Source organism: Schistocerca gregaria, unplaced genomic scaffold, assembly GCF_023897955.1.
Source record: "Schistocerca gregaria isolate iqSchGreg1 unplaced genomic scaffold, iqSchGreg1.2 ptg000994l, whole genome shotgun sequence".
NCBI classification, from domain to species: Eukaryota; Metazoa; Arthropoda; class Insecta; order Orthoptera; family Acrididae; genus Schistocerca; species Schistocerca gregaria.
This window is the reverse complement of record NW_026062344.1, coordinates 331,326-356,869: the sequence shown is the minus strand read 5'-3', so window position 1 is coordinate 356,869 and position 25,544 is coordinate 331,326. Positions and strand designations below refer to the sequence as shown.

Below are 25,544 nucleotides of genomic sequence, written 5' to 3'. Positions count from 1 at the left end.
TTAGTATAGTCATACATTTTTCATCATATCATGTCATCGCCTGATGCAAGTGTAACAAAAAAAAATCCGTCTATTGCTCAAATAACTAAAATAGAACATGTATGCTGGTTGGACTTAGCGCGATATAAAGTGGTCAAAGCTATGATCGCTATGGTAGGAACAAAGAGCGATTTGCATGATTCGGGCCTAATTTATTTTCGTCTAAAATCAGAAATTGCTAGCTATGATTGAAATAGCATCTCAAACCTGCAACTTAATGTCAGAAATCGATGCTAGTAGTGAAGACCTATTGGCTATACTAGCGAAGGATTATGTTGGCCTGACCGAGGTAGGTATTAAAATTTCAATACTTCTACTCTATGGAATGAAAACACTATAAATAAATGGATTACCCTTCAATAGACACAATTGAAAAGCAACACTGAATGCTGGATAGAAAAACGTTCAGCAAAATAACTGAGCTACCTTGGTGGAAATGTTGACACTGATCATAGCAACAATACACCTGTCCTGACGCTTTATTATTATCTTTCTATTTTCTTATAACGTGTTCCTGATTTGGTGTAAACACAAAAATGAAAAAAGGAAATTAGATCAGGGCTGCGTCCTTACATAGATCAGCTGGCCGAAATACCGCATACTCAAAACTCCAATTTACCTGCCTTCACCAGAAAGGAGGCTGAGCTTGCATCGGCCAAAACGGATCTGATATTGCAACAACTAAAAGAGATATATATTGAAAAGTGATATTTTAATTATTTATCTACAAATTCATTTTGTCTAGATATACAATACTATGTATGTCCTTAAAGAGACAATTAAGAAATACGTGTTAATATTTACTAGACAAAAAATTGAAAGTGTTCAAGATATGTCAACATATTCAGTGGTCCTATATAACTCATTTTTAGTAATTTAGTAAAACTACATAGTAAATAAATAAATTAGCTATCTGTTTAATCGTTTGCTGTCAGATTCAAAGAACCAAAAAAATGTTCAAGTGCGATCTTTAAATGTTTAAGCATTGCGCTAGTGCGAACTTATAGTTTGATGATTAGATAAACGTAAAAATTTATTGAAATGAGTCTATTTTTGTTTGGAATTACGAATTAAGCAGCGCAATCTAAGATTGACTGAATGTCACAAGGAAAATGCATGATGTGAGCACAAGCCAGCAGCCGGTAAAATATGTTCAATCAAACTCAAATTGCAATGTGCATATCAACCCTCAGACAGTATGCGCTCTCGCAAAAAAAATAAGTCTAGTGCAGCCTGGACTATCTGTTCAATTGAAACAAAATTTAAATAATAAATCACTGCATTCTATAGCCCTATGTTATTCTTAAACATGCATTTAATACATTATCGTATAAGAAATATAAAGAACATACAAGCTGAAAAATTCATTGCTATTCTAAAACTAAAATTGAAGCTTCTAACTTCTGTCAGTGCCATTTGATGTGGGTTTGTAACAAAACTGAAACACCCCTTTTCAGTAACTTTAAATCCCTAAATAACATGAGCAGCTTTTATCTAGTCCACGCATATTTCAAAAACAAAGTTTACAGGTAAGCAATCTCTTTCTATTCTCTTCAGCATGTATATCTTGAGGATTTTTATGGTTTTAATGTGGAAGAAAATTTGAAAATAAATAATAGATAAAATAATATATAATAGCTTAAATTATCTTTATAACAATTGTTTTGAACATTTGTTATTGCAACTTCTTGATTTATATCTACGGCCATTTTAAGTCATGGTAGAGGAAATAGAACTTGGTTATAGAACTCTCAAATGGCTGGAGACATTAGAATCAAATCAAATACCCGAGAATGTTCTTCCTCATATGCGCAATATAGGTTTGTTTTCACTATTCCTTAATTTTTTTACTAGGTATTTTGAGCAAATTAGTAACGCAGCTTGATAATGTTATTCATTCAAATAACTTCTGAACTGTTTTCATAAGTTGCAAATATCGTGGATTTTCAAAATGGATTTTCCTTACCCTATAGCTACGGGGAAAATAATCATAAAGACGTGAAGCTGTTAAAAATGTTCCAGCCCTACAGAGCACTGGTCAAGTTCGGTGTTGCCTATCCGGTTGATTCCTCAAATATAAAAGACATCGATGCTGATCAAGACAGCTATGTATTTGATAATTCTACGCAGGAAGTTGCATGCATAGCAGGAAGTAAAGCATGGAAACTAGAGGTGGAAGCAGGTAGAATAGTGGGTAAGGATGCGATACCGCCTATTTTAGAATCATTCGAATGGATTCAAAATCTTTTTGCGGTCTTAGCTTCAGAAAATTTAAGTGATGCACAAAAAAAAGAGGCAAGATCCCTTGCATCTATTTGGTACTATATTGCAACACTTATTTCGTTTGATGGAGAAAAGGGCGAAGACCTTTCTAAAAGCAAAATTATAGAAATGATAAGCAGCACTTTCAAATGCCAAAAAAATTTAGGTAGGTACCATCAGAATATTGTGTTAATTTGTTATTATACCAAATATGAACACTTGTCTCTAAACACTGTAAAATTTTATCACGTGTAGCCGTGTTTAAAGAAAAGCGTGCCAAAAAATTAAATGATGCTAGATATGACCAAGACGTTGTGCAGGAAAAAACGGATAAAATTGAAGGATTGAAAACTAAAAAAAGAGGAAAGAAAAATCCCATGAAAAGGTACAGCACTATAGACAAAGACTTTATAGAAGAAGCTAATAGCAATGAGAAAGAAGAGGAAAAAGAAAAAAAGGATTGTGCACAGTGCCACGATAAATATACCTCTATAGATAAACTTGAGCAAAAAGGCTTACCTAGTGATATCCGTGCCACGGAAAGCTATACCGAGAGAGAAAAAAAAAAGGACTCTGCTCTTTCTGATTCAGATGAAACGAAATTGGGTAAATTTGAATACAAAAGTTTGCATCTATCTAAAGGTTCTTACATCGGTGAAGACGATAATAGTGATGACATAGATGAAGAAGATGACGAAGATGACTATATGGATGAAGAAGACGAGGAATATATAGATGAAGAAGATGAGGAATATATAGATGAGGAAGAGGAATATATAGATGAAGACGACGAAGACTATATAGATGAAGACGATGATGATTATACAGATGAAGACGATGATGATTATACAGATGAATACGATGATGATTATACAGATGAATGCGATGATGATTATACAGATGAAGACGATATCGAATATTTATGTAAACAAGGTTACGAAAATTCTCAAGTTCAAGAGAAAGGTAAGCCCTCTGTTGAGTGCAAATGTGACAATCAAAAAGTTTCCAAAGTATTTGAAATAGACAGATTAAGTGACAAGTCTTCTGAGGATAAGAGGCTCAAAACTTTTCGAGAGTATGTACTGAGTTGTGTTGAAAAGCTTAATGCTCAACTGCCAAGTGTAGAAGATGGTGTCTGGCTGGATAGGACATTAAAAATGATGTCTATCGCAGAATGTGACGAATTGGCATGGTATCCTTGGGGAATACCCCCATTACTACCATTAAAAATGAGTACAAAAAGTGAGGATGCGGCTGAAAGAGAGCATGCAATTAAGCTTCTCTCTTCACTTAAAATAGCTGGCTATGAACCTTCAGGTAAAGAAGAACAGATTCAAGCGTAATCTTATGTCAAAAAAAGCTTTACCTGAGTCTATTTTCATCATGTTTCTGAAAACATGAGGTACCTTGTAAGAACATGACTAAAAGGACAATAAAAATTTAAAACGTGAATAAAAAGGCGTAGCCATATGGCATCTTCCCATGGAAATACACTTTAAATAATGATATGTTATTGGCCCTTGATGTGAGGCACAATTTTAGCTGTTCAAATATTTCATGCACTTGTGGATTTTTGAGACGATTGTAGAGTAAGCCCTAATTTTAACTCTAGCCTTTTGAGCTGTCAAAAACTTATTTGTACAGCTAAGCCATGTGTAGTTGATATATAAATAAATGAACACGGGCATCGGGAAGATGCATAGATGAATGCTATAAATACGTTTCTAAAATTATATGCACGCTATTATGTGCTTGACGTTATAAGCTTGACATGTGCTGCAAATTATCAAGTTGTTGCAATTTTGATGACAAAAAACAATACATTGTAAGCAATATTGAATTCAATAAGTTTAAAAGACGAAAACCATGTTTTCTCGTGGCATAATTTTGAATGATTTATTAATATTTTTGGACATGGATCTCACAATATTATAGCAGCTAAATTAGCACTCTACAAATCTAGAATTTTTTGTGTTATTATATTTTAAAAAATTCAACAGCATTTGCAACCATTTGATTTGTCCTTTTAATGATTATACTACAGCTATTTTCTGAAAGATCTAGGAATGGAATCCTGCAACTCAAATAGCTTTGATTACTTCGAAAATAAGAACCTTAAAGCTCTAGCTAGAAAAATAGGGTCCAGGCCGATAACTAAGAATTTATTTGGTAGGCATTGGTATTTTTGCGGTAACGAACAAAAGCCGTTTGTAGTTTTTAGATGCAATGAATACCTACTAACATGCATTTTTAACCTTATATTTTTACATTTCAATTTGTCGTTATTAATTAAAAAGAATTTAGTTCTGTTATGCCTCAGCTTATTGAACAAGGTTATAATTCCTCAAGGTACCTAGAAAGGAACCGACAAAGGCCGTACCCTACCTTTTTGGCATTCACTCATTGCTTGAATGAAGACTTAAACACTGAATTCTCCAGGGTATTTGCTTATGATAATCTAGGGGAAGAAAGAGCCCCAGTTAGTCCAGATACTTTAGTGTTCATTAGGAATTACTTGAAAGAAGGTGTATTCGGAATAAGAGTTGTAAAAACATCGAATGCCCAAAGCCAAAATTGGCTCACGAACATATCAAATGAGAAAAGCAGATTGTTAGAGGTTCAAAAGTCGTTGAAACTTAACGAATCGATAAAGGCCTTATCTCCTCCTGAATTGAAAAGCTTTGAATACGAGATTTATGAGCACCCAATGCAAATCGAAGATATTCCTCAAAAAAAAGTGAAAATGATTGCAGGTAATGCAAGTTCTCCTCCAAAGACTAAGAACATAGAAAATGAAGATTTTGAATTGTTTGAGGCAAAAAAAAATAGCAATAACGTCTCTATAGCGAATTTAGGTGCCGGTGCATTGCTGACGGCGGGGGCAGTATCCACTACATCTACGTTTACAAGTGTGGTTGTCTTAGGAGTGACACTACTGTATTTTTCTCGAATTATTGCTGATGCGAATTCGAAATCTGTCTATAAAGCATCCTATTCTATTCTTAGTAAATTAAGAAATATAACAACGAAAATAAAAACTGCCTTATCATTGAGCGATAAAAAAGAACATATGGCCGCTGATTATATTATAAACGATGACTGTTAATCTGAAAGTGATTGAATTGAAGTTTATGTACAGCCAACCAATAACCGTTAGATGCTTAGCACGTATATCCCAAAAACTGCATAGAACTGCAACATGGAATTCCCTCTTGCTTGGAAAAACTACTATTTGTTGTAAAAGCAGATAGTCTATCTCATTTTCATATCAATATAATAACATTAAAATTAACTATTGTGTACAATATTTTAGGCCCATGTTTGTCTTACTCTATCAGAATCTATATTTCATATTTTCGAGCATAAGGACCCAATAGTATAATACTAAGGAGGACAACGCTTAAACACATTCCATGTATTTGATAAAAAGGATTCATTAAATGTGAGAATTAAAGACCACTTGGTATATTCTAACCGTTTTACATCAAACCTTTCAATCCAGATAAAGGAAAACGGATGATTTGGTAGTGACAGAAATGCTAATGCAGGCAAAAAGTGTATAGGTAAAACAGATGCTTCGTTAAATATTATCACAAACTAATTTATCACATCGTTTTATGAGAACGTTTAATGAGCGCTTCTCTGCCATCCTGCCAGTCTGCGAGGTTTCTCGTGTATTAGAACACTTGATAGGATATATTTTGTACTGCATAGCTGTAAAATGAGTCAAGCAGAGAGTGTCTAGTCACTTCAATAAAACAAAAGTTAAATTAGAGCTACAAAATAAATATTTGAAATGTGATCAGATAAAAAAGGCGCAATCACGATTTAGACAAAAAACATTGAATGATCATGGTCATTAATTCGACAAATTCTTACTGCTTGAATTCTGAACTGTAAAAAATGAGCAGTAAGATCAAGCACCATTAATATGGGTCAATATGTAGTCTAGTGAGAATAACTTTTTGAAGCGAACAAAAGCGCCTATAGTGTGAACGTAAAAAACATATGACAATCATAGCCCTATTTGAATTAGTAAGCAAATATTCACTAGAAATAAGGACAGCTGAGCATCAAAAAGATTCGACAAACATATACGAAATAGACAATTGAGCACATTCGAGCAGAATTCTAATAATCGACGAAAATGACAGGTTAAACTCTGAATATTATGTTCATTAGTCTCTCTTGATGAGAAAAGTTATATGATATATTCAGAATCTTTAATTGGGCACTTTACGTCAGCCGATAAAAGCAAGACATGCATTCAACAACATATATTGTGATGAAAGCTTACTTAGATTAGAATTCAGGTATTATAATCAAAGCCCATCATTGGATGTATCTCTTTTTGAAGCAAAGAGGGGGAAATGTGCTTGCCGATTAGTTTAAAAAATTAACCAAAAAGGAAAGCTAGTTCAACGAGTGTATGATCGAACACCGGTTGAGTGTTTCTAGTCAAATAATTTAAAAATTAGTTTTTACGTCGGCCTATCTCTTAATAATAAACATCTTTGTATATAGGGGATTTAATATGCCTTCAACCAATTTTCAGCGTATGGTGTGGACGCAACAATAGGATAAATGTGCTAGTCCAAACTGCGCGAAAAAATTTGATTGTTTTCTAAGCCCACGCACCTGAGAGCAGAGCTGAAATAACGAATAAAATACTGCTCATAGATCCAAAGCGCATGTGTATCCAGTAAATGTGTAGATCAACAAGGTAGCACACAAGGATAAACGATTACACAAAGACGAACTAGCAGTAATCTTATAGAGGGATAAAGCAAAATAAACGTAAATTAATGATTTTTTTTTCAGTTGCAACTGCTTATAATAAATTACAGTGCCTGGCCAAATTAGTCGAATCAAAATTGTGAAATGCTTTAGAATTAGGGCTATGTGGATATTACCAAGACCTTACTATATTACGCCTATTTGGGCTGTTATCGCGGAAAACCAATACTTCATAAAGCTAAAATACAGAAAAAATATCTTCACAAGGGCCATGTCAATGATTAATTCGGTTACAAACGTTGGCGGCTGCTTTCAGAATTTCAGGTGCGCATTCTAGAATATGACAGTATAGGACCAATTGAAAAGTGTACACAAAGCTAAAATTTAGTCAGAATCTTGCTAAAATTAGAATCAGGAAATATGTTAGTGGCAGTGGGAGATACAAAGGAAGTCATTGATGAGCACTGGAAAGTATTGAACGAGAGTCTACTTGCCAAGGCAAAATCAATTGACGAAAAACTAGGTCCCGATGCTCTGAAGTATATGATCTCAAAAAGTATGCAACATTTTTTATAGTAGAACGCGATATACAAAAAAGCGAATGCTGACTTTTTTTTTAGTTACGAGTTGGCATATTACTGAAGAAGGAGAAGAAGGGAAGCAGCAAAAGATAGAAGATTTTCATAATGAATTTGATTCGTTGCTTAATGGTCAAAAGTTAATAACATGTAAGATAATATTTTATACGAAAATTACAAAATCACGAATTATCAAATTTTTATTCGGCTATACCACGCGATATGTGTGTCTGATACATCTCCAAGGACAATATCACTTCAGTCAGATGCAAAAAATAGTTTTTTATGCCTTGGATAGCCAATGTAGTAAGTTTCACCAACATTGAGATTAATGTTAACTAACCTATCTGTCTTCAGACTACATAGGAGGAATTTGGATGGATGGCAAACCAACTCCTAGACCAGCGACTCTGTATATAACTGGAACACATATATGTGTGCATACCCTGCACAAAAAAATAATATGGAGCTTCAAGGATATTTCATTGATGAGCAAAGAAAGCACGCTGGGCGTTATACCAAACATGATTAAATTTGTCATTAGAAAAGAAGTGCAGGCGAAGGATGGTGATAAGGACTCGGCAACTACTATGAATTATTGGTTCGTTATGGTCTCAGAACGCGACAGTGCATTCAATACTTTAGAAGAGCTTTGGTCATTCAACTTATCTAGATGGCAAAAAGAGCTGGACCCTGAAGATCATACTGACAACATATTCGATTTTAACAGTAAAGCAGTTATAACTGCATTTGTGAAAAATAGAGCTTTCCATAATAGATTTTTGGTACCAGAAGATCCAGTAAGCGAGTACTATCCATCGCTTTGTAACGACATGCTACAATTTCCAGGAATTATAATCTTATCCCCAAGCTTTTTGTGCTGGTCTTCATCATGTCATAAAATGAAAACAGTGATATGCATCAAAAAAATTAAGCATTTAGAAAAACAAAGAGGGCATATACACTTAGAAACTGATAACGGAAACACTTTTTCATTTAGAACGCCGAATATCGAGGACCTTTACTATAATGTCTTGACCACTAAGACGAAGCAGGAGCCAAAAAAAAATCTAAACAAAGAACATGCACCGCATAAAAGGAATCCTAATGGATATAAGATGTACAGTCAAAAAGAAAATGATTCGATGTACCAAAAACAGCAGAAGGAGATGCAAGAACGCTGGGAAAAATATTTCAGTAATTATGGCAAAGGGTCGTCGATTATTATATCAGAGAATGAATTTGTTTATAACGTATACTGTGGAATACCAGATATTTATAGAGGAGAAATTTGGACGTTGAGTAGTGGAGCAATTCATAAAATGGATGCATATGAAAATAAATACCCAGAATACCTTGCTTCTATAGATCTAGAAAAAAATGCAGTGCCTATATGTGAAATTGAAAGGGATTTGTATCGTTCAATACCTTCCCATCCCTACTACGATTTGTCTGTCAAAATACCTTTTGTACGTTTAAAAAACGTTTTGGTCGCATACATCTCCAGAAATCCGAGTATAGGATACTGCCAAGGTATGAACATTATTGCTGCAACATTACTATTATACATGTCAGAGGAAGAGGCGTTTTGGACTTTGGTATCCATCGTGGAAGAAATTACGCCTGATTACTACGATAAACAACTTTTCGGAAGTGTAGTCGATCAAAAAGTCTTTTCTAAGTTAATTCGAAAGAGAATGCCTGAATTATATCAGCACTTGAAGGAACTCAAACTGCCAGTGTCAATTATATCATTACCATGGTTTATGAAATTCATGATTGATTGCGTTTCATGGGAAGTTTCACTTCAATGCTTTGACAAAATTTTGTTGTTAGGGACATCCGCCATGTTTCAACTGGGATTAGCCATGTTATATATCACCCAAGATCAAATTATTTTAGAAACAGAAGATCATGAAAAAGTTCTCCATATTCTTAAAACATATCCGTTCGAGTCTGCTGACTTCATTGAGGTTATAAGCAACAACTTCAGAGATCTCGACCCTGATACAATCAAAAAGATGCGGAATAAAGAAAAGGCAAAAATTTTGCGCGAAATGCAAAGATCTTAAACTAAAGGATCCAGAGACTAAAAACCAGTAAAATAAAAATGTGTCCCAAAAACTTAACTTCTTTCTGTGGGTTCAAAGTACTCTTCCTTTCATTTGCCTTAGTCTTAAACTATGTTGGTCTCTTAACCTCACTTCTTAACTGAAAACGTTCTCTTTCGCTATGACCACACACTAGAATATCACCAAAATACGAAAATAAACCACCACATTGAATTTCCTCTAGTACATTCATCAAAAATTTGTTCAATGCGCTCGGGGCATCCACCAATCCAAAAGGCAGTCCTCTCCACGTGAACTGTCTTGCTCTATTATCAATAATTGTCAAGTGTTTCTCAATTTCCTGGTTTACCGGTATTCTTTAGTATGCATCTTTTAGATCAATCTTCACAAGCCATTCAAAACTTCTCGCTCTATCACGAATATTAAATAAACTCGGTACGGTAGAGCATATTCTTGCTACTCTTTTGTTGAATTCTCTATAATCAATGGTAACACGCTACGGATCATCGCCCCCTTTCTTCAGTACTAAAGTGATTGGGCTGTTATACTCACAGTTAATTCTCTCGATCACGCCGTCTCCTTCTAGTTTGTCTAAATCTTTCTCTAGCGATTCTTCCTGTTCAACCGACACCCTATAGTTCTTTAAGCTAAAAACACTCTTATCTTTTATTACTGGTTTATACTCTATTAATTTTATCGTCTCACTTAACTCATTTTCTTTTGGCTTACTTCGACATTTCTCACAATGTTCGTATTCATCTTGCCAACTTAAGGTGGAACTTGGGCTTTGTTCAGACCTATCTTTGCCAACTTTAGGTAGAACTTGGACTTTGCTCAAACTCTCACCAATGTACCTTCGACCACTGGATCTTTGTGGATTCTTTCTCACCTTACCGATGATATCCGTAGGTTTGGGAGGTTCAGAGGTTGTTTTAATAAATTCTTCATGACATTTTTCACATTCACATAACTTTCCATGTTTTTTCACGACTTCTGCATAACTCCTCCTTGTTTTACTCTTGTTTATCCTCTCCTCCCCCGCACCCTTTAGTTTGGTGTTTGTAGTGTTAAGTTCTTTTTCTTCTCCCAGATACTTGAAAAATTTTTTCTGGGAAGTCTTTTCTTTGGCTTGGTATAGCCCATTTTTATTCTGGTTCTGACGTGGCCTCCTCACTTAGAACCACTCTGTTTTTTCGCTTTTCAAAATTCCCTTGAATTTTCATCATTTATCCAATCACCGTTCAATCTTCTAGATATTCGCAACCTGAACGGTAATGTCCTTGTCTTTCACATCCAAAACATCTAGATTGTCCCCTAACCATTTTTCTTGGATAGCTCTTCCCATGTCCATTGTAACTTTAACTTCTTGTGTTTGCTCTTCTTGTTGCTTTTCCTATAATTAATGCTTATGTCTTCTGGGTCTACCTTATCCTTTGCATACCCTGGTCTATACTCTCTTGCACCCTCCTTTCTTGTTTTCCATTTCTTTACTACTTCCTTGAATACTCTTGCATCTTCTGTTTCCGCTGCTTCCTCTATCTCTCTCATACATTCTTCATCCAATTCTGTCCAACCTTAAACTTTTCTGATATATTGTACTAATTTCATCTCTCAGTTTTTCTGATCGGTCTTCCGTTTTTTGTATTATTCCTTCTTCTAATTCCTTATTTGTCGCTCTTGTTATTCATGCTAACCCTCTTTCTTCTATGCCTCGCAAACTTTCTCTATCTGTCACATCTTCTTGTTGTCTATCTTTGTTTCTAAGTACTCTTTCGCACATGTCAAATTTAATCCTGTCTTTTTCTCCGGGTTTACGATAGTATCCTAAATCTCCGTTTTTCAATGTCTGTCCAGTCTGCTTCGATATAACCGCCCCAATATAATCTAATTTCTGGAACAAGTTTTCTTTCAGCACTCCCAATCGTTCGTTTACCTCTACACTTTCATTCCTACCTCCCTGAATTTCCTCTCTTAATTCTTCTACCTGTTCTTCATCTATAACCACTGTTTCCAATACTTTCTCCTTGTATTCTGTTACGATTTCTTATTTTTATAGTAGCTTCTATATCCTCCTATTACTAATAGAAATATCTATGTTAACGCTGGTGATAAAAATATTGATACAAATACCCACTCTTCTAGGCTGCTGTACCAGCCAATATACGAGTTGTCTTTAACTTTAACACCACCTAAAGGGACCGATTTTAATTACAAAAATGCTTAAAGTTATCTGTTATCTGGTAATAACTGACATCATTTTTTACATAATTTTTGCTGCAGCATAATTCTGGCTAGGGTTTTATGTTCCTCCTTCTTTATCTGAACTCTAACCTTGGTTCATTTTCGCCTTTTTCTGTGACAAATCTCCTACAACTCTTGCTCGTAGCTTTATTTCTAAACTATTCCGTCCTTGCTGCTTAATTTTCTCTTTTTGTTCAATTTTGCCCACCTTTCCATACTCATCTGGCCATACATATATACCATATTTATTCTTCAATTCTTTAACACCAGGTTTCCATGCACCACTCCTTACTATATATTCGCCCCAATACTCATTTTTTTCTTTATTCATCTTCTGTTGATTCTCTCGACTTTTTATAAATCTCTTCCATTCTGGAAACTTTTTTATTGCTTGTATGGGTATTATATGGTCTATTGTAATTTCCACCTTATTTCAGCTGGTTTTATTTTCTTTCTGATTCTGATTATTTATTGCTTCTCTCTTTTCTACTATTTCTTTTATACCTTTCAACACTATTCTTACAAACCTTTTCTTATACCTCTTACTTTCTTCTCTATCCTTCTCAAATACACATGATTTCTCTGTTCTCTCTAGTAACTCTAATATCTCCTTGTCTAATTTGACATTTTCTATTTCTTCATAGCATTTCTGGTCCATTTTTACTCGATTTTTCTAAACTTCTAACTGGCCTATTTTCTTTTTCTTCCAATTTTTATAATTTTTTGGGACCAACATTTTATCATGTCTTTGTTTTCATCAGCTTCGTCATTCTCACTTTTTATGTACTTAACTTCTTCTATGTCTATACCTAATTTCAAAATATACATCCCTACACTTGCTATCTTCCTATTCTCTGCTTCAATATTCCTCCTTGGTATACCAGTTCTTCCTTATCGTCTACGAACAACTTAACCTTTCTATCTTCTAATCTATTTCAACCATTTCAACACATTTTTTACGCCTGTTAATTCTCTGATAGCTGAACCCTATTTTACTTCTCTTTCTTTCAATGATCCCCTCACATCATATAATCACATTACCCCCTTTTTCCCTAATTGCTCCTAATCAGCTACAGCCTGATGCACCCGTGTGTAATTTTACTTCTTTGCTCTCAATATCACCGTTAACGACCTATTCCTGATTTGCTAATTCTAGAATCTCACACCTGTCAAACTTTTTTCCACTTTTTTTTCCTTTGATAGCCTTAACTGTCATCTGCCTTAAATCTTTCAACTGTGGGATATACATGCTATGGTGTTATATTGATCCTCATGCTATCTACGTGTATTTCTTCTTTCCAATTCTGCTGGTCTTATTGGTTATCTTTTCTTTTACTTCATTTAGGACTTTAAACAAAATTTTGCCCAATACATAACCTAAAAACTCAACTTCTTTTTGTGGGCTTATCGTATTCTTTCATTCACTTTAACCTTGAATTCTGTCATTCTTTTTAACACTTTACTCCTTAACTCAAAACATTCTCTCTCACTATTACCACACGCCAAAGTAACACCAAAACGTGGAAACAAGCCATCACATCGGATTTCTTCTAACGCATTCATCGAAAGCTTATTAGACACACTCAGCGCATCTGCGAATCCCAAAAGACATTCCTGTTCATGTATATTGTCTTGCTCTGTCACCACTGAACGCCAAACACTTTCTCATTCTCTTGCTGATACATGCCAATGTGCACCTTTTAGGTCAACCTTCACAAACCATTCAAACTCTCTGGCTCTATCTTTGATATTGAATAAATTCTAGCCGCGTGCTTATTAAATCCTCTGTAATCAATTCTCACTCCCTATGGATCCTCACTTTCTTTGGAACTAAGTTTATCGGGCTATTGTATTCACTGTTTGTCCTTTCAATCACACCGTCTTTCTCTGATTTATTCAAACACTCTTCTAACCATTTTTCTTGTCCAACTGATATCTTATAGTTTTTCAAACTAAAAATACTCTTATCCCAGATCACTGCTTTAGACTTCACATGTTCTATCCTTTTTCTTGCTTCTGACTAATTCTCACTTGTTATCTTGTCTAGGCTATCATATTCTATCGACTTATCAATTCTCATATATGCTTTATAACGTTATTCACATTCACATAACCTCTCGTGATTCTTTCTGGATGTAACACCCGACCCATCATACGTGTGAGACACAGCCTTATTTTGCCAATTTGAGATGTAACTTGGACTTTGTTCAGACCTCACCAACCTATCTGGTTAGCCTTAGGCTTTCGCTGGACCTTTGCCAAAATTTTTCAGACCACCAGCTTTCTGTGGGGTGAGTTCTTCGCGTTTTTCCAATGGGATTCGTAGGTTCTGGAGGTTCAGAGAGCTTTCCCTTGTTTTATCTTTTTCTCATACATATTTATACTTAAATCATTTCTCTTCTTCATCCTCTCCTTCCCCGCACCATTTATTTTGGTATTTGTAGTGTTAGAATCTCTCTTTCTTCTCCTACATAGCCAAAATAATATTTCGGGGAAGTCTTTTTCTTTACTGTTTCTGCTAGTCTTTTATTTCGGTTCTAACGCGGCTTCCTCACCTCGAACCACCTCCTTTTGACACTTTCTTTGCTTTTAGTTCTTCTGTCTCAGCATCATCTACTCATCCCCCGCTCGCTCGCTTGTAATACGTGCAATCTGGTTTATAACGTTCTAGTCTTTCAAATTTGTAACATTTTGGTTGACCTCCTATTGTTCTCCTAGGATGTAACTGTCCTTGTCTATTATAGCCATAGTTTCTTCCTAATCCTGCTTCTCTTATTGTATATACCAAAATCTTTGCTTGTTTCTCATCCGGCTCAACCTCTTCTTTTGCATTTCGTAGTCTAAACTTTTTTGCATTCTTTCTTAGTTTCCATTTCTCATACACTGCTTCTATTGGTTCTATTTCTTGTGATTGCATCGCTTGGCTCAGTTCTCTCATACATTCTTCATCCAATTCTCTCCAATTTCTGCACTTTTCTATGGAGTCTTTCCTGGCCTTTCTGTTATGCTTGCCACGCCTAGTTCCTCTTTCTGTTTTTTCATATCTTCCTTCATTTCCTTTCTGTTCTCATTCAACAGCCTTATAACCCCTTCGGCTGATCCCATTTCTCTCTCAGCTCTTCTGGATCTATCATATTCTTCTCTAGCTTTTTCAATTGCTCTTTTGCATGTGTTATATCTAATCTGTTCTTCTCCTCCAATTCTAATTGAAAGATGCTGTAAACCACCCTTCTTCAACGTCTCTCCATTCCTCTTGTGTAAATTCTTCTTCTGTTATGTTGAAATCCATAACACTATTTCTACGATTGCTTACAGTTTCCTCTGGACTCTTTTTTCCGTCTGACTCAATCTTTGCTAATTCTGTCTTACTTCTTATATAATTTCTTTATTCTTTTCTTCTAGCTTCTGATTGTCTACAAATATTCTTAATATCTTCTCTTTATAACTTCTCCTTTGTTTTTCTTCCTCAATCCGCTTGGCAACTCAATAAACTTATTGCTATCACTAAAAATGCAACTATGAATATTGACACTGCTTCTCAGATCTCAAATCCTGATGATCCCTGGGTTTGCATAAAACTATACTAAAACGTAAAGGAACTGATTTTATTTTTGAGTACAATTTGTTAATAATAGAAACTAGCCGTTATAATAATTCTTTCTACGTGCTCTTGTAACCAAAAATATCACTGTTTATAACCCAGTCCTCTTACAGTCGCCTCTTGCCAGTTTCTTACCTTATGTGCCATTACATGCTTCTGCATTTTCTCAGTTTCTGCTGCTATGTGTAACTTGACCCTCCCTCGTATATTTTCCTCAACGAACTTTATTAAATCTTCCATTCCCATCTCCTTGCAAAATTCTATCAACTTCTTATGTGTTTTGCTTTTTCTTGTTCTATATGTTCTGTCTTGAGCTAATGTATTCTGATTTTAATTGCATGATATTGCTCTGTTGATTCTAATATTCTCTATCTTTTCTCTAAAATCTCTATTCAGGTTCTCTAACCCTTGTGCTAATTTATTTTTTTCTTCCAATATTTAAAATTTTTTGGTGCTAATATTTTATCATATTTCCTACTGTTTCTGTCTAAGGGGTCATTTTCACTTTTCACACATATTCAATCTCTATCAATCTTATGTCTAATTCCAAAACATATGTTCTCAGACTTGCTATTTTTCTAGTTTCTGCTTTGATTTCCTTTTTTAATACACCTACTGCCCATTTATTATCTACTAATAATTTAACTTTCCTACCTTCTAATCCACTTCTCAGTCGCATTAGTATGTTTTTTACCACAACCATTTCCCTTATTGTTGACCCCCATGCCACCTTCTTTTAATAACCCTTCACATCTCACAATCGTATGTCCTTCGTTACCTTGTATAATTTCTGCTCATTCACAGTCTGACGCATCTGTACAGACTTCAACGTATTCAATTTTAATGTCTCCTTTTACTACCCACTCTTGTTTTGCTAATTTTCTTAATACTTTCTCACACCTTTCAAAACCTTCCTTTACTTTTTCTTAATTATTTTGACGATCGTTTGTCTGGTCTCTTTTAGCTGAGGTATACGTATACCATGATGCTGTATTAAGCCCTGTGCTATTCGTGTGTTCTTTTTTTTTGACTTTATCAATTTTCTCAATCATCTCCTCTTTCACTTCATCTGGGACTTTGACCAAGTTCTTTCCTAAAATATAATCCAAAAACTTAACTCCTCTCCTTGGGTTCAATATACTCTTTCTCTCATTTACCTCAATCTTAAACTATGTTAGTCTCTTCAAAACCTCACTTCTTAACTAAACATTTTCTTTCGCTGTCCACACACTAATATGTCATCAATATACACAAATAATCCATCACGTTGAATCTCTTCTAACACACTCATCAAAAGCTCATTAAACACACTTGGGGCATCTGCTAATCTGAAAGGCAGTCCTCTGTCCATGTAAACTGTCTTGCTCTGTTATCGCTAAATGCCAAATACTTCCTAATCTCTTTGTTTACTGGAATTCTCCAATATGCATTCAATCTTCACAAGCCGTTCAAGCTCTCTCGCTCTATCTCTTATGTTGAATGGGTTTGGTATTGTTTAACACATTCTTGCTACTCTTTTATTGAATTCTCTATAGCCAATCGTAATACGCCACGGGTCTCCACTTTCTTCTTTAGGTACTAAGTTTGTTGGACTATTGTATCGACTATTTATTCGTTCAATCACGCCACCTTTTTCCTGTTTATCTATATGTTTTTCTAGCCATTTTTCGTTCAACTGACATTTTATAATTTTTCAAACTGAAAATACTTTCGTCTTCCATTTCTGGTTTACATTCTACTATTTCTATCAATTTAATTAGCTTGTTCCTTATTATTTTCTTGTTACGGTTGTTACAATATTTGTATTCATCTTGCAATCTCAAAGTGGAGGTTAGACTTTCCTCAGATTTTACCCTCATGCTTCAACCCTCTGGCCTTTTGTGGATTTTTGACTGCACTGGGCAGATATTTATCCTCTTTCGAGAGGGGGTCTGGAGAGGATTGTGAGTCGAGGGCGAATGAAATCCCCCCAGTAACTGTTTTTGTGCAGCTTTTTACCAACTTGAGGTGGAACCTAGACTTTGTTCTGACCCGTTGCCAACTCTAGGTGGAGTTTGAACCTTGCTCGGACCTTTACCAACATCTTTCAGACCACCGGCTTCCCGTGGGTTTTCTTCCATTTTTCCTATGAAATTCGTAGATTTGGGAGCTTCAGAGGGTTTGTTCCTGAAATTTTTTTGATTATTCTTATTTGTCCTCTTCTACCCAGCACCCTTTAGTTTAGTACTTGTCGTGTTAGTTTTCTCTTCTCCTAGATAATTGAAAAAAAATGATTTCTGGAAAGTCCTTTGTTTGGCTTAGTGTAGCCTGTTTTTATTCTAGTTCCAACGTGGCTTCCTCACCAGTAGCCACCTCCTCTTCTTTCTGCCCTAATTCTGGCTGATTTCCAATCATTTATCCATTCTCTATTTGCATTCATTAAGTAGTTACATTCTGTTGCGTAGTGTCCTATTCTTCCGCATCTGTAACATGTTGGTCCTCCAATCAGTCTTCTTGGATAATAGTCTTCTACTCCGAAGCCATAACCACATTCTGGTGCGTAGTGTCCCACTCTTTCGCACCTATAACATATTGGTTGTCCTCCAAACACACATCTTGGATAACAGTTTTTCGCTCTGAAACTGTAACTGTTTCCCCCCACAATCCCTGCTGCTCTCAATGCTTTTACCAATATTTTAACTTGTTTCTCACCTGGGCCTATTTCCTCTTTTGCATTTTTCAGCCCAAACTCCCTCGCATTCTCCTTTATCTTTTTCCATTTTTCCCAGACTTCTTTTATTATGTCCACTTGTTGTGTGCGAATTGCCTGTCTCATTTCTCTCATGCTTTCATCGTCCAGTTCTCTCCACGTGCTAAATTTCTTCGGTGGATCTTTCATCATTTTTGATCTTTTGAATAGCTCTGCTATCAATAACGTCAGTTCTTCTAATATACTTTTTTTATTCTCTTTCATTTCTCTTAGTATTCTTAAAATGGTATCCTTTGCACTGCTTTTCTCTGTCTCGAAGTCTTGGTCGGTGTTGCTAGGCACTATATCTTTTGGGACAATGTCTCTGTATTTGCTAACTTCTAGCCCAGCATATTGTTTTGTATGTACCAGGTTGCACGTGTCAAACGTGAGTTGTTTTATCTGTTCTTTTATTTCTCCCAATTTATCCTTGTCGCAACAAATCTGTGCTTCTATTCTACTCAGCATAGTAACCTTGACCAGCATTTCTAACCGTTTTTCTCCCTCATTCCTTAACCATTCTAATGTTGTTTTATCTCTTTCAAATTCTGCTTTAGTGTACTCCATTTCAGATCTGATTGATTTTATCTCTCCTACTTCAATTATTTTTATATTCCAATTTTTATAACTTTTCGAGGCTAATACCTTATCACACTTGCTGCTATTTTTATCCACTGAATTATCTTCACTTTCCACATACCCAATCACAATAGTATTTATTCTGAGTTATAAAATATACGTCCTTAGACTTGATATCTTTCTATTTCTGGCTTGTATTCTACTAACTTGACTAAGTTACTCAATTCGTTTTAACTCTTTTTTACATCTTGCACAACATTTTGTTTGCCAACTTAAGCTAGAACTTTTTTCTGACCTAATACCAACACTTTCCAGACCACCGGCTTCCTGTGGGTTTTCTTCCGTTTTTCCTATGAAATTCGTAGATTTGGGAGCTTCAGAGGGTTTGTTCCTGAAATTTTTTTGATTATTCTTATTTGTCCTCTTCTACCCAGCACCCTTTAGTTTAGTACTTGTCGTGTTAGTTTTCTCTTCTCCTAGATAATTGAAAAAAAATGATTTCTGGAAAGTCCTTTGTTTGGCTTAGTGTAGCCTGTTTTTATTCTAGTTCCAACGTGGCTTCCTCACCAGTAGCCACCTCCTCTTCTTTCTGCCCTAATTCTAGCTGATTTCCAATCATTTATCTACGCTCTGTTTGCATTCATTAATTAATCACAATTAAGTCATAGTACCCAAGTCTTTGGCATCTAAAGCATTTTAGTTGCCCTGCTAATGTTTTCCTGGAGTAGTATTTCCTGCTTCTATCAAAACTATAGTTCGCCTTTTTGTTTGCTCTCTCAATTGCTTCCCCTATAATTAATGCCTGTGTCTTCCTTCCGGGTCAACTCTTTCTTTTGCATATTCTAATCCGTATTTTCTCGCATTTTCTTTTCTTACTTTCCACTTTTTAACCGCTTCCTTAAATATTCTTGTATCTTCTACCTCTGCCGCTTCTTCTATTCTCTGCCTCAATCTGCCTACTCAAAATATCTACTGCCCCTTTTATTGTCTACTATCAACCTTACTTTTCTCCCTTCCAGGCGACTTATTAGCCTCTTTAGTACATACTCCTGTTAGTTCTATAATCGTTGATCCCTACCCTTTCAATAATCCTTCCCATCCCATGGTCATGTTGCCTTCTTCGCCTTCTACTATTCCTGCCCATCCACAATCCGACGCACCTGTAAACACTTTAACAAACTCGCTGTTAATGTCACCTCTAACTACTCGTTCTTGTTTTGCTAATTTTCTTGATCTTTTTTTTTTCACATCGTTCGAATTTCTCTCAACTTTTTAATAATTTCCACGATCATCTGTCTTATTTCTCTCAGTTGAGTTGTACATATACTGTGACGCTGTATTAATCCTAGCACAACTCGAGCACCTTCTTCCACCTCAATCTTACTAATCTTTTCAATTATCTTTCCCTTAACTTCGACTTTAACTAAATTCTCGTCTAAAATGTAATATAAAAACTTTTTTTTGGAAATTCGCATTTCCTTTCTTTAACCTTGGTCTTAAAATCTGTTATTCTATGCAACCGTCTTATTTCTTAACTCGAAGCAATCTCTCTTGCTGTTACCATACACTAGTATATCATTGGAATATGAGCATAGTCCACCACGTTGAATTTCTAATACGTCCACCAAAAACGTTTGGGACATCTACTGATTCAAAGAGTGTTCCTGTCCGTTTATACTGTCTCTCTGTGCTGTCGCTGCACGCCCCATTTCTCAATTTCCTCATTCATCGGCACTCTCCAATATGCATCTTTTAACTTAACTTTTACAAACCACTCAAATTCTCCAACTCTGTCCCTAATATTAACTAAGTCCAGGATTGTTGAGTAGGTCCTTGTCACACGCTTATTAAGTTCTCTGTAGTCTACTGTTACTCTACATGGGTCTTCGCTTTCTTTCTTTGGTACTAGATTAATCGAGCCGTTGTATTCACTGCTTACTCTTTCGGCTGCACCGTCTTTTTTCGATTTGTCTAAATGTCTTTCTAACCAATTCTCTTGTCTTACCGACACCTCGTAGTTCTCCAAACTAAAAAAAAATTTACCCTGTATCACTGGTCTATACCCGACAAATTCAATTCGTATCTTATGCTTACTCCTACCTGTTGGTCTAAAGCCTTGTTCATTCCTCATTGTCTTAATATTCCTTTTTCTCTTGCTCTTTCTTATTTGCGTATCACACTAATTGAGCCACTCTTTCACTTTTCTTATTCTTCCTCTTCCAGATTCTTCAGTATTACAACTTCTCTGCCATAATCGCTATCAGTCGCACCGTCTAACGCTATAATTCCCTCACTTGCTAATTCTGACTCTGCGTATACCTTTCCGAAATATCTTCTTGCTGTCTCACATTTCAAACCCGCTCCTACTCTTTTCGCACTTCTCCCTGTACCGATCTCTTCGTAGCTTTCCAAATCTAACCCTGCAGCTTCTTCACTCATATATTTCGGTATTTCCACTAACTTATCGATCCTTTCAAATTTCACTTTTCCTTCGGATGTAACGTTCGACCCGCCGCACGTGTGAGACACAACTATTTCTTTTTGCCAACTTGAGGTGGGACTTGGGCTTTGTCCAGACCTTGCCAACTTATTAGGCGAGCTTTGGGTTTTTGCTAGACCTTTACCAACCTGTTTCAGACCACTGGCTTTTTGTGAATTTTTCTCGTTTTCCCAATGCATTTCGTAGGCTCAGGAGGTTCAGAGGTGTATTTCGTTGATACTTCTTGTTTCTCCCAACTCTTCTTTTCCAACAACTCTCTTCTTTACCCTCTCCTCCCCCTCACCCTCCATTCTGTTACTCGTAATACTAATTTCTTTTTCTTCTAAATAACCAAATAATATTTTCTGGGAAGTCCTTTTTTTTTTACTGCTTCTGCTATTCTTTTGATTTCAATATGGCTTCCTCACTTCGAGCCACCCCCTTCTCCCTTATTCTTTTTTATTCCTTCCAACCTTGTAACACCTATCCATTCCTGATTTGCCTCCTTTATGCAGGTGCAGCTTGGCGTGCAATCACCTCTAATCTGTCACACCTAAAACACCTCGGTCTTCCTGTCATTGTCTTCCTCGGACACTGGTACCCTTGTTTATCATGCCCGTATTTATTCATCCCCAATGACTTCATAACCTCCTTCATTTTCTTCGCCACTATACTCGCTGCTCTTTCTTCTTTTGACATTTTCTTTTTTGCATATTGTAACCCCAATTTTCTTCTTGTTTTTCTGTGCATCCATTTCTCGTATACCACCTCAATTGCTCTTGAACCCTCTGTTTCAATCGCTTGTTTCATTTCTCTATCACATTCGTCTTCTAACTCTTTCCAGCCATTAAACCTTTCTGGCGAACCATTTATTATCCTTGCTTCAGCTACACTAACTCCTTATTTTGTCTCTGAGCTTTTCAAATTGACCTTCTTACTGTCCTTTCACCGTTTTTATATTTTCTGCTAATCTCCTAATTATTCTACCTCCTTTCTTGTCTTCTTGACAAAACTCTGCTACCTTTTCCACGTCTACTGTCTTTTTGTCTATCTTGTTCAATTTTTTTCTTGATGAGAGGCTACTGCATGTGCTAAATCTAATTCTTCCCTCTTTTCCAACGCTTTTGGATAATATTCTAAATCACCCCTTGTCAATGTGTTTCCACTGCTCTTCCGCACACTCTACTTTCGTCACCTTAAATGTTCCGACATAGTGCTCTCTAAATTGTCTAGACTATTTCAGATCCCCCATTCTGTTCGGCTCAATAATTTATTAATTCCTTCTTTTCCTTCCCAATTTATCCCTACGCTCTCCAATATCATATATCTATTTGCTTTTTTTGCCTACCACCATCTCTTCTCCTCATTACATATAGGCTTCTCTTTCCTTCCGCCTCCGCAAATACTGGTTAGTCTGATCGCGCTATCCCTATTCTATTATTGCGGTTGAAACTATCATTGCTGCTATTACTTCCCAGACCTCTAGCACCACTGATGCCATATTGCATAAAACTTCAATACTGAAAAACCTTTATTATTTAATAACAAAACTCTTAAATACCAATGCAGTCTTTCGTCAGGCACTCAATGACACCGCTTTTTTGTTACCAAACACATTTCCAACCCCTTTTTATATCCGGCAATAACATTCCCCTATTCTTTCTTCTGGATCTGATTCTATACTTTCTGAACTGCTTATATCTACTTCTTGTAATTCCATTTCCTCTATGCAATCCTCTATTTTCTCACATATTTCTTTCCTTAGGTCTTCTGACCATCTCTCCTTGTCTAAATAAATTTCTTCCACATATATGTTTAATATCTCTCCTACACACAGCTCTTTGAATGTGTTTCCTCTTAATATCAATTCTGGACACTTCCATATTATGTCATTTAAATCATATTCCAATGCTTCTATCGCTTTAATAATTATTACTATTGCCACTATTATCGCCCACTGTTTTTTAATCATTTGTTCTTGTTCTAAGTCTAATTTAATCTAACTTTCTCTTTCGAATTTTCTCTTTGTTTATTAAAATTCTAATTTTTAGCATTGCCCTCACAAACCCTTGCCTATATCGTTTACGTTCTTCGTTTTCAAACGCACATGATCTCTCTGTTTTCCCTGTTGGTTTCAAAATCTCTGTGTCCAGTTTCACATTCTCTCTCTTCCTGATATTTCTGTTCCATTTTCCGCTAACTTTTCTAATCCTTGGACTAGTTTTTCTCATTCCAATTTTTATGATTTTTTGAGGTCTCTTCATTTTTTACATATTCAATTTTTCCTATTCTTAACCCTAATCCCAAAACACGTGTTCTCGAACTTACCATCTTCTTATTTTCTGCTTCTGTATTCTTTCTAAGTGTTCCTACCACCCTAACCTATATCTTAACCTCTTTAATACATCCTTTATTTAGATTTCTCATCTTTTGCTATTCCAAACCATCCATACCCTGGTGCGTCAGTACATATCTTCCCCTTACTCCCTATGTCTCCTCTTGTTGCCCATCCTTGACATGCTAGTTCCCTCAAAGATTCCTCATGCCCATCATATTCTTCCTTTGTTGCTTCTCAATCACTTCAATTATCACTCTCCTTACTTCTTTTAACTGATATATGCATATGCTATCGTGTTGTATCAATCCCAGTGCTATGCGCGCATTTTCCTTGCTAATCTTCTGAGCTATCTTTTACTTCATCTAGTGCACCTTTACTAAATCTTTACCCTAAGATGTAACCTGAGGTTTTGGTTTATTTCTAAGGTTTAGTATGCTCTTTCTTTCATTCGCCTTAATTTCAAATTTTGTTAGTCCCTTCGCTGCTTTATTTCTCAATTCAAAACATTCTTTTTCATTGCTATCACACACTGGTACATCATCAGGGTACGAAAATAAGCCATTATATCTCCTTCTAACGCATTCATCGAAAGCTTATTAGACACAGCGCATCTGCTAATCCCAAAAGACATTCCTGTTCATGTATATTGTCTTGCTCTGTCACCACTGAACGCCAAACACTTTCTCATTCTCTTGCTGATATGTGCCAATTTGCATCTTTTAGGTCAACCTTTACAAACCATTCAAATCCTTTCGCTCGATCTCTGATATCAAATAAATTGGCAATTGTTGAACAAATTCTCGCCACCTGCTATTAAATTTGCTATAATCAATCGTAATTCCCCGTGAGTCTTCACCTTCCTTTTTCAGAACTAGGTCAATTGGACCATTTTATTCACTGTTCATTCTCTCAGTCACTTTATTTCCCCCTCCAGTTTATCTAAATGTTTTTCTGGTCATTTTTCGTGTTCAACTGACATGTTTAATTTTTCGTACCAAAAATACCTTTATCCCCTACTGCTGGTTTGTACTATGTTAATTAATCTGTCCCCTCTTCTTTCACATACTTTCTTCCTACACTTCCCGCATATTTCTGAGTCACACACTTTTTGTCAATTTGAGCTCTAACTTGGACTTTGTTCAGACCTTACCAACTTATTAGGTGACCCTTGGCTTTTCGCTTGACCTTTACCAATCTGTCGCGAACCGCTGACTCTTTGTGACTTTTCTTCCGTTTTTCCGATGGGATTCGTAGGTCTGGGAGGTCAAGAGGTGTATTTTCTTGTATTTCTCCCGTGCTTATGGACCTTGCTTAATTTGTTTCTTCTAATTCAATTCACAATCTTTAGATTATTATTTGTAGCGTTAGTTAATTCATTTTTTCCCTTAGATAGTCGAAGCAATTTTTCTGGGGTCCTTTTTTTTACCGTTTTTTGTATTTTTTTATTTTGGTTCTGACGTGGCTCCTTCATCTGGAACAACTTACTATTCCTTAATTCCTTTGGTTGACTGCCATCTATCCATTCCCCATTCAATTTTTTAAGTGCGCGCAGTTCGACGAGTAATGTCCTGATCTATTGCATCTGAAACATCTAGGCCATCCTCCTATCTTCCTTGGACATGCCCGTCCTTGTCCATCATGTACATATAAGGGTCTCATTATTTCCCTCATAGTTTCAGCCATGACGATTGCTGTTCTTTTTCTTTTCGATACCCCCTTTTTTGCATATATTGTAGACTCAACTCTCTTCCTCGTGCTTTCCTGTGCATTCATCTCTCATATTCTGCTTTAGTCGCCCTTGGATTCTCTGTTTCTATTGCTAGCTTCATCTCTCTACCCTACCTACCCTCCAACTCCTTCAAACCATAAAATTTCTTTGGTGAGTCACCC

The 25,544-nt window shown here is 35.9% G+C and overlaps 3 protein-coding genes and 1 long non-coding RNA gene across 7 annotated transcripts; all 4 read left to right on the top strand.

The window, feature by feature from the left end:
* The first annotated feature begins 37 nt into the window (after nt 1–37).
* LOC126326575 (uncharacterized) lies at nt 38–798 on the top strand. Its single transcript, XR_007560759.1, has 3 exons — nt 38–99; nt 212–328; nt 586–798. It is a non-coding gene; the product is annotated as an uncharacterized LOC126326575 (long non-coding RNA).
* An 899-nt stretch (nt 799–1,697) lies between these two features.
* On the top strand, nt 1,698–3,847 carry LOC126326571 (FK506-binding protein 5-like). Its single transcript, XM_049995729.1, has 3 exons — nt 1,698–1,859; nt 1,967–2,467; nt 2,557–3,847. Exons 1-3 carry the CDS (start codon nt 1,757–1,759, stop codon nt 3,642–3,644), a joined length of 1,692 nt encoding a protein of 563 aa, XP_049851686.1. The 5' UTR covers nt 1,698–1,756; the 3' UTR covers nt 3,645–3,847.
* Nucleotides 3,848–4,324: 477 nt separating this feature from the next.
* On the top strand, nt 4,325–5,590 carry LOC126326573 (uncharacterized). 3 transcript variants are annotated; one of them, XM_049995734.1, is made up of 3 exons: nt 4,325–4,491; nt 4,599–4,650; nt 4,741–5,590. In XM_049995734.1, the coding sequence occupies exons 1-3, from the start codon at nt 4,368–4,370 to the stop codon at nt 5,405–5,407; spliced, it is 843 nt and encodes a 280-aa protein (XP_049851691.1). In that variant the 5' UTR covers nt 4,325–4,367; the 3' UTR covers nt 5,408–5,590. The 3 variants fall into 3 exon arrangements, with proteins under 3 accessions (XP_049851691.1, XP_049851690.1, XP_049851689.1); XM_049995733.1 differs by having other exon boundaries at nt 4,325–4,470; nt 4,599–5,561; XM_049995732.1 differs by having other exon boundaries at nt 4,599–5,561.
* A 1,530-nt stretch (nt 5,591–7,120) lies between these two features.
* LOC126326570 (TBC1 domain family member 8B-like) lies at nt 7,121–11,856 on the top strand. Of its 2 annotated transcripts, none has more exons than XM_049995727.1 (4): nt 7,121–7,362; nt 7,431–7,594; nt 7,659–7,766; nt 7,974–11,856. In XM_049995727.1, exons 1-4 carry the CDS (start codon nt 7,202–7,204, stop codon nt 9,686–9,688), a joined length of 2,148 nt encoding a protein of 715 aa, XP_049851684.1. In that variant the 5' UTR covers nt 7,121–7,201; the 3' UTR covers nt 9,689–11,856. The 2 variants fall into 2 exon arrangements, with proteins under 2 accessions (XP_049851684.1, XP_049851685.1); XM_049995728.1 differs by having other exon boundaries at nt 7,175–7,362; nt 7,448–7,594.
* The last annotated feature ends 13,688 nt before the right edge of the window (nt 11,857–25,544 follow it).

Bases quoted from the DNA above. Each gene is read 5' to 3' on its own strand.
- LOC126326571 (XM_049995729.1), top strand. From the start codon at position 1,757: ATGGTAGAGGAAATAGAACTTGGTTATAGAACTCTCAAATGGCTGGAG. The intron at 1,860-1,966 runs GTTTGTTTTCAC...TGTTTTCATAAG, and splicing joins TCCTCATATGCGCAATATAG to TTGCAAATATCGTGGATTTT. The intron at 2,468-2,556 runs GTAGGTACCATC...TATCACGTGTAG, and splicing joins CAAATGCCAAAAAAATTTAG to CCGTGTTTAAAGAAAAGCGT.
- LOC126326573 (XM_049995732.1), top strand. From the start codon at position 4,368: ATGGAATCCTGCAACTCAAATAGCTTTGATTACTTCGAAAATAAGAAC. The intron at 4,492-4,598 runs GTAACGAACAAA...TTAATTAAAAAG, and splicing joins TAGGCATTGGTATTTTTGCG to AATTTAGTTCTGTTATGCCT.
- LOC126326570 (XM_049995727.1), top strand. From the start codon at position 7,202: ATGTGGATATTACCAAGACCTTACTATATTACGCCTATTTGGGCTGTT. The intron at 7,595-7,658 runs GTATGCAACATT...CTTTTTTTTTAG, and splicing joins GAAGTATATGATCTCAAAAA to TTACGAGTTGGCATATTACT. The intron at 7,767-7,973 runs GTAAGATAATAT...ATCTGTCTTCAG, and splicing joins TGGTCAAAAGTTAATAACAT to ACTACATAGGAGGAATTTGG.